Here is a 12475-nt window from a genome sequence, read left to right as displayed (position 1 = left end):
AAATTTTAGGCAGTTTCACATTTAAGAGTAATTTATGAGCTTGGTGTCGTGAGCATTAAATTATCGCTTTTCCTCAGAAGATGATCTGCCTTGTTTCACACTCTTGAGCCGCATTTTATAAGAAGTCCTTTCTAGGTAATGGGACTTTAAATCACCATTTAAGACCTTTGGAGCAGACCTTAAGAAAGGCACGTCAGATTTCCTAGAGAAAACACCACATTTATAGCTAATCTAAGAAGGCATGCCTTTCTTTTAGTGTCTGATATCTACACTTACTTAAACAAGAATGTCATCCTTGGCCCCAGTAAATACCTGAGATATTCTTTTCTCCCATAAATGTAACATAACTTGTATAGCTGTTTCAGAACCCACAAATTAGAGTCTCTTTTAAACATAAATCAATCAGTTTATGCCAGAGCTATTTTTAACATTTAACCAGATTTTTCTGCAAAGTGATAGAATCCATTTGCAAGATTGCCACTTTTTGGTCACTTCCGTTATCCACAAAAGAACTGCAAGCAAATGACCGTTCCTTTCCAGCAATATAAATGCACACAGAACTATAGTTTGTACATCAAATTCTCAACTCCATAAACTGCAATTCTGCCAGAGCTGAAAAAATAAGACTCAAGCTGTTTATGCCTAGTTATGAAGAAGATACTGTATTTGAAATGCATTGGGTTCAATATACATATTTATTTGCAAAGCTTCCTCCCCCTTTTTTATCTCCTGTATTTTATGTCTTCCCATCTAGTAATACATTTCAAAATATAACATCACAATGCACACACTTACCACTCCTTTAGTCACACATGCTTATCTTGTAAACATTGTAATCACAACATTGTAAATACTGTCATCACAAGGAAGTAGATACAAGACCAAGATAAATTTTGCTGGTCATCAAAGCTCTTTCAACAGCCTACCCTAAAATACTTGAGATTTTTTTCCAAGTTCCTCCTCATACAAATATACATATTAATTTTCATAGCATGAAAAGCATGTCCTTACATTTATTTTTCAGCTTCTGCTCTGAATAACTTAAGTTTGTGCCTAAATGTGAAAGCCTAAATACCATGTTCTGGAACCAAAGGTCTCTTATAGAATCCTGGCCAGCTCCTGCCTGCACTGATGGGTGCCATTCTAATGAGGCCTTTGATTCTCATAAGAACCTTTGGAAGGGTGCTCCAAGATCACCTGGTCCCCAAACCATGTCATAAGGAATAGGCTCTTTTGTGTGTCACAGCAGATTAGGGTTTCCCCACCTTCTCCCCTCTTAGGCACAAAAAACGTTAATCCAAACAAGACAGGAGTCAATTAGGTCATTAACACACTAAGCCTATTAGAAGCCATGACATCACATCTTTCTTGAAGCAAAAGGGAGAAAAAGCAATCATGTTGTTTTTTTTAAAAAAATGCACAGACACACACAAATAAGAAAAGAGCCCAAGGACAGTTCATGAAATTTAAGATTCACTAGGCTAGCTGGAAAATACTTAGTTAGAAGATACTGTAACTATTGCACTTAACTAGAGATGCATAGAGAACTCCTGTCCAGAATATTTTCGTAAATCCAAATATTTCTGCCTCTACTGTTTGAAATTTCAAAGAGAAATTAAGTTCTTACTCTCTCTTGAAAATGTCACTTTCACTGAAATTGGGTGGCAATTATTTTTATTTATTTATTACATTTTTCAGTTGCTTTATACAAAAGAAAAAGTATAAAACACAATGCATAACAGCACTTAGGGGTAACCGGAAATGGATTTGGCGGGTGGGGTGGCGGCCTGTGAGCACAACTCTGTTCTGGTGCTCACAACCCCTTGCTCAACAGCAGCTAAGATAGAATCATGTTATAAAACTTGTATGCCTTTCACACTTTGCTCCAGTCAGTATATCTTGGGATTCCAGTAAAACACAAAGCAGATGTCACAAGCTTAAAGTCTGTGCCCTCTCTTATAGTCTCTTTTGCTCCACAGCCATGCAGGTTGCATTCCCCAGGGAGGCAGGCCGCTGGAAGTCAAGGCTCTGCCCGTCTTCATAAGAATCAAGTCTTTTGCTAAAACAATGTTTTTCATAGCTTAGCCAACACAGCACAGCCCACTTGGAACTGATCAAGGTCCTGATCTGCCTTGCTTACAGGAAGGGGTGTGCAGAAAATGTAATTAGCCTTATTGGCATTTTTGCTTACTTCAGAATTTTGAAAAGGTTTTACTCCAAATGTTCAGCCACGCTTCACTCTCTAAGTTCCCATTAAGTGTCACATACCTAGAATAGATAGGCATCAAGGGCACAACTATTTCTAGCATTGTTTTGGGAGGCTGCCTTGCACCCACCAATCAGATGGGGCTAACCTAATTTATAAATTCCGAAGGAAGCTGTACTGAAATCAGCAGGACTTGGGGGGAGGGGAAAGAGGCCAGAACTCATTGGCATTATTTGCATGCAGAAAGTCCCAAGATCAATGCCTGGGGTCTCCACCTAAAAATGTTCAGGTAACAGGTGCTAGGAAAGACATCTCTAGGTACCCTGAAGTCTGATGCTGCTAGGAAGGAGGTGACTCTGAAATAGATGGAACTGTTATTCTAAAGCAGCAATGCTGCAGCAAGCAAAGGCGCCAGCAGCTCAGTCAGCTGCTTGTGGCTGCAAAGCCAGACAGGATGTATGTGACTGTTGCCATGGAAACAAAGGGGCAGTCCATTCTGTACTGAGCACCGGATGTTAGCTCAGTGTGTGTGTCATATGACCTGTACAGGATGTACATGGGTGGAGTTTGGAGTTTCTCTCTGTTTGTTGAAGAGAGCAGACATGTTTTCTCTGTACTGAAGTGAAAGACAGGAATAAAAGCGATGTAGATACATTTCTGTCTGAGTCTGATTCCCCTCCCTGGGGAAATGCTGGAGAGCAGGGAGGAGGAGAGCAGTTGGTGTGTTTTTCTCACAGCCTGAGGAAAATCGCCGGAACGGACCTTGTGTGTATTTCCTGCCGGGAGTCGCCGGAGGGAGGTCAAAAGAATTCAGCCGGTGCCTGGAGAGATAGGCACATACCTCTGACCGAGCCTGAATTCCAACATTGGTAGCAGTGGACGGTTGCTACGATCCATGGGAGTCTGCATCAAGGAGACTGTATTCATCCCTCTCCATGGAAGCCTGAGATGGAGGCTGATTCTCTGCAGCTAGAAGCTGACCAGAAGAAGCTGAAAGCCAAGCTACGGAGCCCAGGTATGAGATTTTCGGGCTTAAGAATGTGAATGCAGATGGATTAATTCTCTGCTTCATGGGAGCAACGTTTGGGAAAAACAGCTCCGAGAGAGAAGAGTCTGCATTCCAAACATTCTTGTGGTTTTTCCTGTCCAAGGAAAGGAATGTGGTTGCTTAGCAACGCAGGCCAGTTTCAAGATAAGGGCTGGAAGTCAGGCTATGCCCAGAGTGGCAAAAACAGCTCGTGTTTTGACTAGGCCCTTAGAAAGGAACTGTTGGAAGGGGACTTTCCAAGCGGCCAGTGTTATTGCTGCCAGGTGCACAGAGTGTAAACAAGCCAGCTATTGGATTTTAGAGGCTTGTGTTTGAGAGTCAATGCAAGGACTCAAAATGGATGCCAAGAAGGGAAGCCTGCCTTCTCCACCCCTCTTGACCAGTGACAATTATGCATCTTGGTCTATTAAGATGAAGGCCTTGCTGCAGAATCAGAGACTGTTTGGGGTGATTGAGAACCCCATCCCTGCAGCACCAACGCGTGCTTGGGAGTCACAGGATGTGAAGGCCAGAACCGCTATAATTCTGTGCGTGTCAGACTCTCAGCTTATTCATATACAAGATTTACCGCACGCGAAAGATGTTTGGGACACGCTGAGAAGGACACATCAGAGAGATGCAGGTTCTTCAGCGTTGCTGTATTTTGAAAAGCTGACTAACCTGAGGCTTGCGCCTGATGGAGATGTTCAAGCGCACCTGACGGAAATGAAATTTCTGCGTCAACAGATGGTGGAACGCAATTTCCGTCTGCAGGAGGAAGTGTTTTGCTTCATGGTGATCAACAGCCTGAATAGGACTTACAAAACGGTTGCCAGTCAGCTGGGGTCTCTCCCAGCGCAAGATCTAACGTCGGACAGGGTCTTTGCCGTGGTTCTTTGTGAACATGACAGACTTGCCGCCCTGGAAGTGAAGGACAGGGGGAGTCAAGAACGGAGTTCTAACACCCCCACTGCTGTAGCTACTGGAGGAGACGCTGTAGCTTTGAACGTTGTCCGATGCCACAATTGTGGACAGACTGGGCATCCTCAGCGGAACTGCAGGAAGCCACGTCAGAACAAAGGAGCCAAGGGAAGCTCCACGAAGTCTGAGGCGTTAGGCAGAAGTCATGCCAAGTCACAGGCGAAGCCTGCAAAGGCTTTGATGTCCCTAAAAGCCACACCACAAGTGGGGAATTCCTTCGTTTTAGACACGGGAGCGACGGTTCACATGACCCATCGCAGGGATTTGTTTTCGTCGTTTAAGAAGCAAAGCTTCGTTGTACAACAAGCCAACGGTCAAGAGCTGGAAGCCACCGGAATTGGGACTGTGTATCTTAAAAGTCTGAACTTGACTATAAACAATGTTTATTTGGTTCCAGAGTTGAAGTACAATCTGCTCAGCGTTTCGCAGATTGCCAAGAAGGGACTAAAACTGTCCTATGATGATCAACACTGCGAGATCTACAAAGATGGAGAGTTGTATCTTTCTGCCAAAGAGAAAGATGGACTGTATTTGTTGACTTTTGATCAAAGTGATTACATGGAATGTAATTCTTATGATTCTAACATGATTTCTTTTGCAGGTGTAGCCAAGAAGAACGCCAAGCAGGTCACCTCAAGGGTCGACAGGGCATTTCAGCGGGTGTATGCTGATGTGATTGGTCCTTTAGCACCATCTAGAGGCAATGCAAAGTATTACCTAATATGTGTTGATTCTTTTACAGGTTTTGTCTGGATTTATCTTTTGGAGAGACCGAAAGAAGCCTTAGAAAGGTTTAAAGAGTTTTGTGATAAGGTTAAAAATATGCATGATGCTGACATAGATTGTCTTTGCACAGATGAGAAGCCAATTTTTCTCTTACAGGATTTCCAGAGGTTCCTGAAGAAGAAAGGAATAAGACACAAAATTGCAGCTTCCGAAGAAGCTTGGAACAGATGTGTCTGTGTTAGGGTGAACAAAGAATTGCAAAAGGGAATGGAAGCACAATTGCTTAGTTCACATCTGCCACATGAGTACTGGGCTGAGTCGCTAATGTCATATTCTTACACGTGGTTGAGAAGGTTTTCGAATGAGTTGGGAAGTTCTCCTTTTGAGAAACTGTTCCACAGAAAACCTTCTGTTGCCCATTTCAAGGTTTTTGGGTCTCATGTGAGAACAGAAGCTCCAGGTGGAGTAAAGAATGCCAGAGGCATTTTTGTGGGTTATGAAAAGGGTCTCTACAGAGTAATTTTGTCTGAATCTGGAAAGGTGATTCTCACAAAATTTCTAGAGAGTGCTCCTGAACAGGAGCGAGTGATTGTTCACACATTTCCCACAGGTGATGATGATGATTCTGATGATGATGATGATGATGAGTTTGATCTTATTGAGGTCAGTAGTACTGATGATGACAGCGATGGCTCAGACAGCTCAGTTGTCACAGTCATTGAGAGGAAATCTCACACAATGACTAGACCCTCAGAAGAGGAGGATGAACCACTGATTAAGCTTAGTACTGGTTCTTCAGAGAGTTCAGAGGCTGAACCAGAAAGCAAGGGAGAGCAGCACCTCTTACGTAGGTCTGAGAGAGCAACAAAGGGTGTACCACCCAAGAGGTATTCAAAGGAGTTTGCCAACCAAGCTATTGCATGTGTTGCTGTTGTAAACGACCAAGGTCGAATTGAAGCTGTGTCTGAGTCAGAGACAAAGGCACAACAGAGAGTTGTTAACCAAGGTAATGCAGAAGCACTCATTCCTTGGAAGTCACACAACCAGAGAGGTACATTGGTAAAACCAGTGGCGGGTAGTTCCAAGGATGGAACTGAAACAACAGGGGAGTGTTATAAGTATAACAACTGTTTGTTTTCTTCTCTGGATGACGCTTTGCTCGCAGCACGCATTGATACTTTAGGGGGAGTATGTTATTCTAAAGCAGCAATGCTGCAGCAAGCAAAGGCGCCAGCAGCTCAGTCAGCTGCTTGTGGCTGCAAAGCCAGACAGGATGTATGTGACTGTTGCCATGGAAACAAAGGGGCAGTCCATTCTGTACTGAGCACCGGATGTTAGCTCAGTGTGTGTGTCATATGACCTGTACAGGATGTACATGGGTGGAGTTTGGAGTTTCTCTCTGTTTGTTGAAGAGAGCAGACATGTTTTCTCTGTACTGAAGTGAAAGACAGGAATAAAAGCGATGTAGATACATTTCTGTCTGAGTCTGATTCCCCTCCCTGGGGAAATGCTGGAGAGCAGGGAGGAGGAGAGCAGTTGGTGTGTTTTTCTCACAGCCTGAGGAAAATCGCCGGAACGGACCTCGTGTGTATTTCCTGCCGGGAGTCGCCGGAGGGAGGTCAAAAGAATTCAGCCGGTGCCTGGAGAGATAGGCACATACCTCTGACCGAGCCTGAATTCTGACAGGAACTTGGCCCATAACTCAGATGTAGAGCATGAAAAATGTAGACTTTGCATGCAGAAGGTTCCGGGTTCAATCCCAAGCTTCTCCTGGTAAAGGTAAAGGGACCCCTGACCATTAGGTCCAGTCGTGGCCGACTCTGGGGTTGCGGCGCTCATCTTGCTTTATTGGCTGAGGGAGCTGGGGTACAGCTTCCGGGTCATGTGGCCAGCATGACTAAGCCGCTTCTGGCAAACCAGAGCAGTGCACGGAAACGCCGTTTACCTTCCCGCCATCTATTTATCTACTTGCACTTTGATGTGCTTTCGAACTGCTAGGTTGGCAGGAGCTGGGACCAAGCAATGGGAGCTCACCCTGTCGCAGGGATTTGACCCATCGACCTTCTGATCAGCAAGTCCTAGGCTCTGTGGTTTAACCCACAGCGCCACCCGTGTCCCCCTTCTCCTGGTAGGATGGTGAAATACCTCATTCTGGAGAGCTGGTGCTAGTCAATGTAGACAGTACTGAGCTAGATGGAACAATGTTCTGACTCAGTATAAGGCAGTTTCCTGTATAATCACAGTAGAAAATAGCAGGCTAGCTGGATAAACAGTCTGGCCTGGCAGTAGGCAGCATCCTGTGACTTGCTTTCAGATATATTGCAAGGAATTGCAGGGATCAAACCAGCAGCTCTACTGGTTAAATATTGGTTTCCTACTAACTGCATCAGGGACGCAGGTGGCGCTGTGGGTTAAAGCCTCAACGCCTAGGACTTGCCGATCGAAAGGTCGGCGGTTCGAATCCCTGCGGCGGGGTGCGCTCCCGCTGCTCGGTCCCAGCGCCTGCCAACCTAGCAGTTCGAAAGCACCCTTGGGTGCAAGTAGATAAATAGGGACCGCTTACCAGCGGGAAGGTAAACGGCGTTTCCGTGTGCGGCTCTGGCTCGCCAGAGCAGCGATGTCACGCTGGCCACGTGACCCAGAAGTGTCTCCGGACAGCGCTGGCCCCTGGCCTCTTAAGTGAGATGGGCGCACAACCCCAGAGTCTGTCAAGACTGGTACCTTTACCTTTACCTTTACCTTTACCTTTACCTTTACTAACTGCATCAGGGCGGGGAGTTCATGTCAGAATATAAAAGCTACAGACCACAACACTCCTTGTCATCGGTTGGGAGATCAGATGACCTTAGAAAGCCAGTCATGTCATTCCCTCATTTTGGATATGCTGGTATACTTCTATAAGGTTCCCCTGACCTTTGCTTCTATTGCTCAAGACATCTGCCACCTCCCAAGCCCTTGTGAGCTGGACCTTGCTAGCGCTTCAACCTGTACAGAACATAGATATGAAAAGAGTGTATCCATGTTCTTTGGCAGGCCAAAGGGTTACACAGGATGAGTAAGGATAAACAGCTAGACCCAAAGGCTGCATATCTTAGAACATTCCACCTACAGTGCTATACCCATTGGAACTTCCTTTCATTACAGTTGCTGTCTCTTATTATATTTTCAGCACTTTTCAAGCCTTTCAGGTTGAGATGTTTATATTAGAATGTATCTGTGCTGGACTTGAAATTGTTTTTATTGCTGGTAAATGTAACTAGGGTTTGATCAGAAGAGCGCTCCTTGGTTTCTACCAGCTGGAATTCGGCTGCGTTACTGCCTCCCATCATGGACACAGAGCAAAGCCATTCTGCTGAGGAGCCACTTTATCCTCCATAAACTTGTCCGATCCTCATTTAAAGCCATCTAAGATGGTGGCCATCAATGCCTCCCATGGGAGCGTGTTCCATGTACTGTGTGAATATGTACTTTCTTTTATCTGGCCTGAATCTTCAAATATTCAGCTTCCCTAGATGTCTACAAGTTTCAGTGGGGGAAGAGAAAAACTTTCCTCTACCTACTTTCTCCAATTTTATAGACTTCTACCATGTCACCTCCTACTTTCCATTTCTCAAAACTAATATGTCCAAAAGGCTGCAACTGTTCCTCATAGGGGAGTCACTCAATCCCATTGATCCTTTTGGTCGCCTTTTTCTGAACCTTTTCCAACTCTGCAAACATACGAGTAAGCAAGCAAGCAAACGAACAGGTGTGCGAGGCCAACTCTAGCTGCGGCAACCGCCACTGCTCCAAGGAGGCCACTCATTCACACACCGACTTCCAATAACCCACCTGCTACAACTCTGCAGGGCTCAACTGGGATCTCCGACTTGCCGGGATGTGCTGATCTGGTGGCCCGTTTGTGCCTGATGAAGTGCTCTTTCCCATGAAACGAGGTCTCGGAAGTGTTCACTGGTTGTATCTGCACCTGTTCTGATCCAATCTGGATATAGCCAACCTGTTCACCACAAAAACAAAACAAAAAAGTCATTGGAATCACATTGACCAAGAATATCCAATAACTTGGCAACCAGGAAGGGGGGGGGGAAATATCCACTCCATTAGGCAAAAAAGAAAAAGAAAAAAGATGTTTAAACATTTCTAAAATATATTTATGAGCTCACTGGGCTAAGTCTTATCACCACATCACACTTAGAGCTCTAGCAAAAATTTTAGCGGGCCACCATTGCGTGCTCAGGCATACATCAAACTTTTAAAAGGGAAATGTTCATCTCCTTTTTTTTACTGTTACAGCTGTATGCAAGACCCACCAGATGGGTACAGACTGAGAATAAGGCCAGATATTTCAAGGGGGAGGGGTTGTTTTTAAGAGAGAGTTCTATACCAGCTAGGCAGCCACCCAAATAAGTTCTCTGCACGTACATATGACTGCTGGGATGTGGAACAGCTGACTGCATTAATGTGATTTACAATCTACATTACATATGTGTTATAAATTACACAGGCCACACACATACAACACGCTAGTCTTTGTCTTCACTTACACCAGGGCAGTCTCATTGACATACTTTAGCTATATAGCTTCATAGGAAAATTACAAACTAAAATAAGAGAACTGCTCACATTTCTTTTTAACATTTTCAGGAGAATTCAGCCAAGGCAAGAAGAAGATTGCTGAATTTTACTGGTGAGGATGAAGTTCATAAATCAGCTTGGTCTTTCTCCTCTCTTGATTTACATTCTAGGGTGCTTTCGGTACACTAATAACAGAAGCACAGTTCCAATGTGGGCTCTCTACTTTGGAAGTTGCTGAAGAGGAAAGCTAATATTTGGGGCATCACTATATCACAGTAAATGAACAAGAACATACCAAGAGCTCTGCTGGATTAGGCCAAAGGTCCATCTAGTCCAACGCCCTTGTTCTCACAGTGGCCAACCAAATGCCTATGGGATTAGAGCAGGGTTTTCCAAACTTGGGTCTCCAGCTGGTTTTGGACTACAATTCCCATCATCCCTAACCATTGGTCCTGCTACCTAGCAATGATGGGAGTTGTAGTCCAAAACCAGCAGGAGACCCAATTTGGGGAAACTCTGGATTAGAGCTATCAATAGCCTTATCCTCCATTATTTTGTCTAATCCTGTAAACAATTTAAGAAGAGCCCTGGCATCCTCCTCTATATTGCAGGGCTGTTATACTCAGGCCCTGCTTATGGGCTTCCCATGGCCATCTGGTTGGGCACCATGAAAACAGGGTGCTGGATTAGATGGGCCATTGGGCCAAGCCAATTGGGCTAATCTTCTGTTCTTAAGACAGGCTCATCATCCCCTCCCTTGAAAACCAAACTGGTACCAGGTATAAAAAAACAAACATCAAATGAGCCCCAGAAGAGCCCTCATGTTTCCCCACTTACTACGGGATCACACATCCTCCCCATCCCAGTGAGTGAAACATTTTGACTGAATGTTGGAAAGATCTGGCTGAATGAGAAATCTTGGCCTGCTTTAGATTAGATAAATCCAGCCAGGTACCTCATTTTAAAAGGCCTGCACAGCTGTGACCCAGCAGCCCTACACAGCCTACCCAGGCCTCAGTAAGCCTCCTGTTCTTGATGCCTGATTGGGCATCCAAAAACCAGGGGAGCAGCTGGGCATATGGCAGGCCCATCCACAGCTGCAGAGTTCAGGTTGCCATAGAATCATAGAATTGTAGGGTCGGAAGAGACCCTGAGGATCATCTAGTCCAGGAATATTCAGCTGTCCCATATGGGGATTGAACCTGCGACCTTGCCATTATCAGCACCATGCTCTAACCAACTGAGCTATCCAGTGTTGGTGGATCACATGTTGTTCAGGGCTGTCCTGTGGGCTACTGCACAGTTAGCTAGAATGAGCTGAACAGCCCTGAAGTGCGTTGCAGTGCATTTGAGGAGCTGTTTATGTCAACTGACAGCATTTTGCATCACTTAACTTGAATATTCCTTATGGAAGAGTTAAAAGCAGGGATGTCGGAGAATTCCAATAGAAACAGAAACAGGAAATTGCCGATGTTCGCTTATTCGTCCTGTGTCCAGAACGGAAATGAATCGGCACAGAAATGTCATTTTTCTCAATCCAGAATTGTTGATGCTCGTCTTCCAACATGCTGCTTTCAACTTACGTTGATTTTGGAGCCTGCCGTCTACAAGTGTGGGTGTGCTTGCCTGATACAACCCTTGATTTAGTTATCCATGCCTTCTCCTACCTGAGCTAGCCCCAGGTGAATAAAGAAGGAAGCGGTGATTGTGATCTTGATATACGCCCACCCACAACCACATCAAGCAGGTGTTACTACACACCCAGTGGCGTAGCGTGGGTTGTCAGCACCCGGGGCAAGGCAAGTAATTTGCGCCCCCTAACCTATGGATTTGCGCCCCTAACCCTAACCCCCAGATGTTGCGCCCGGTGCGGCCGGCCCCCCCTGCACCCCCCACGCTACGCCACTGTACACACCTCACCATTATCAGGACCCCCTACATCTGTTTTCAAATGGGCACAATGTGGGGTAATGCAGAATCAATCTGCAATGGGCTTTTATTTTCAGAATGAAACCTGTTTTCTCAAGACTACATAGAGAAAACTAGAGAAGGCTACATAGAGAAAACATGGACCCAGTCTCCATTATAAATTATAGAATAAAATGTTGCATCTTGCAGTCTATGCCTGCAAACAATAAGTAACTGCTTACATTTTATCCACACACACACCCCGCATCATTTTTCCTTTGCACTGAATGAATGAGGTGGAATAACATAATGTAACTTACATGTTTTGTGTGATTGTTTATGTAAATTATATACGTTTTATAAATTTGTCACAGCAGACAGCAACACAACTAATGCGCCTTTTGGTGGAAGACAAACTGCAGTGGAATGGAAACAGCACAACACAGAATGGAAAGCACTGCTTTCTTACATGCTTAGTTAAAAGACTATCACATCACACTTACCAGGGAGGCCTTTCATAGCATGGGAATTAAGGGGTATTGTTGCACAGGTGGACTTCTTAGCTCTGCCACCATTAGATATCTAGGAATGGGTAACAGCAATGGGCTGTGCTTTTCTAGACTGTTGGTTGGCCGCTCACAAGGACTGACTATGTTTCCCTCTGGTACAAATGCATTCCTGACACATCAGGGAGGAGACTAGACTAGAATTAACAAACTGGAAGAAGTTCAGAGGAGGTCAATGAAAATGGTCCATGGTACAGGAAACACAAACTAGCAGCAGCGGATGGTACCTGCTGAGACAGGTGGGGCCAAGGAAATGGTAACTAAGGATAGATGGAGCAGGGAATCACAGTGGTGGGAGACAACTAATGATAGCTTTCCCCTCATTCTCCTCCTTTGCTAACATCATTAAGGGCATTAATTATTTCCATCTGTAATGTTCAAAGAAATCCAGCAGTGAAAATACTAATTGAAATACAAGGCTGCAATACCATGTGGGCTTCTTTAGGAGTAAGCCCCACTGAACTCAGCGGAAACTACGGTACTTCT

The 12475-nt window shown here is 44.9% G+C and overlaps 1 protein-coding gene across 3 annotated transcripts in view; it reads right to left on the bottom strand.

The window, feature by feature from the left end:
• ADAMTS17 (ADAM metallopeptidase with thrombospondin type 1 motif 17) overlaps positions 1-12475 on the bottom strand; it is a 188599-nt gene that overhangs the window by 166366 nt on the left and 9758 nt on the right. For 2 of the 3 annotated variants that reach the window (XM_079954201.1, XM_079954202.1), the window contains exon 3: positions 8772-8937. In XM_079954201.1, the coding sequence (XP_079810327.1) occupies positions 8772-8937 (166 nt within the window). Of the gene's footprint in view, positions 1-8771; positions 8938-9563; positions 9625-12475 lie in introns of those variants that run through there. The other variant, XM_079954203.1, reaches the window with a different exon arrangement.

Source organism: Podarcis cretensis, assembly GCF_951804945.1.
Source record: "Podarcis cretensis genome assembly, chromosome: 14".
In the NCBI taxonomy this organism is placed as follows: domain Eukaryota; kingdom Metazoa; phylum Chordata; class Lepidosauria; order Squamata; family Lacertidae; genus Podarcis; species Podarcis cretensis.
The sequence above is the reverse complement of the archived record's forward strand: the minus strand, read 5'-3'. Positions and strand labels throughout refer to the sequence as shown.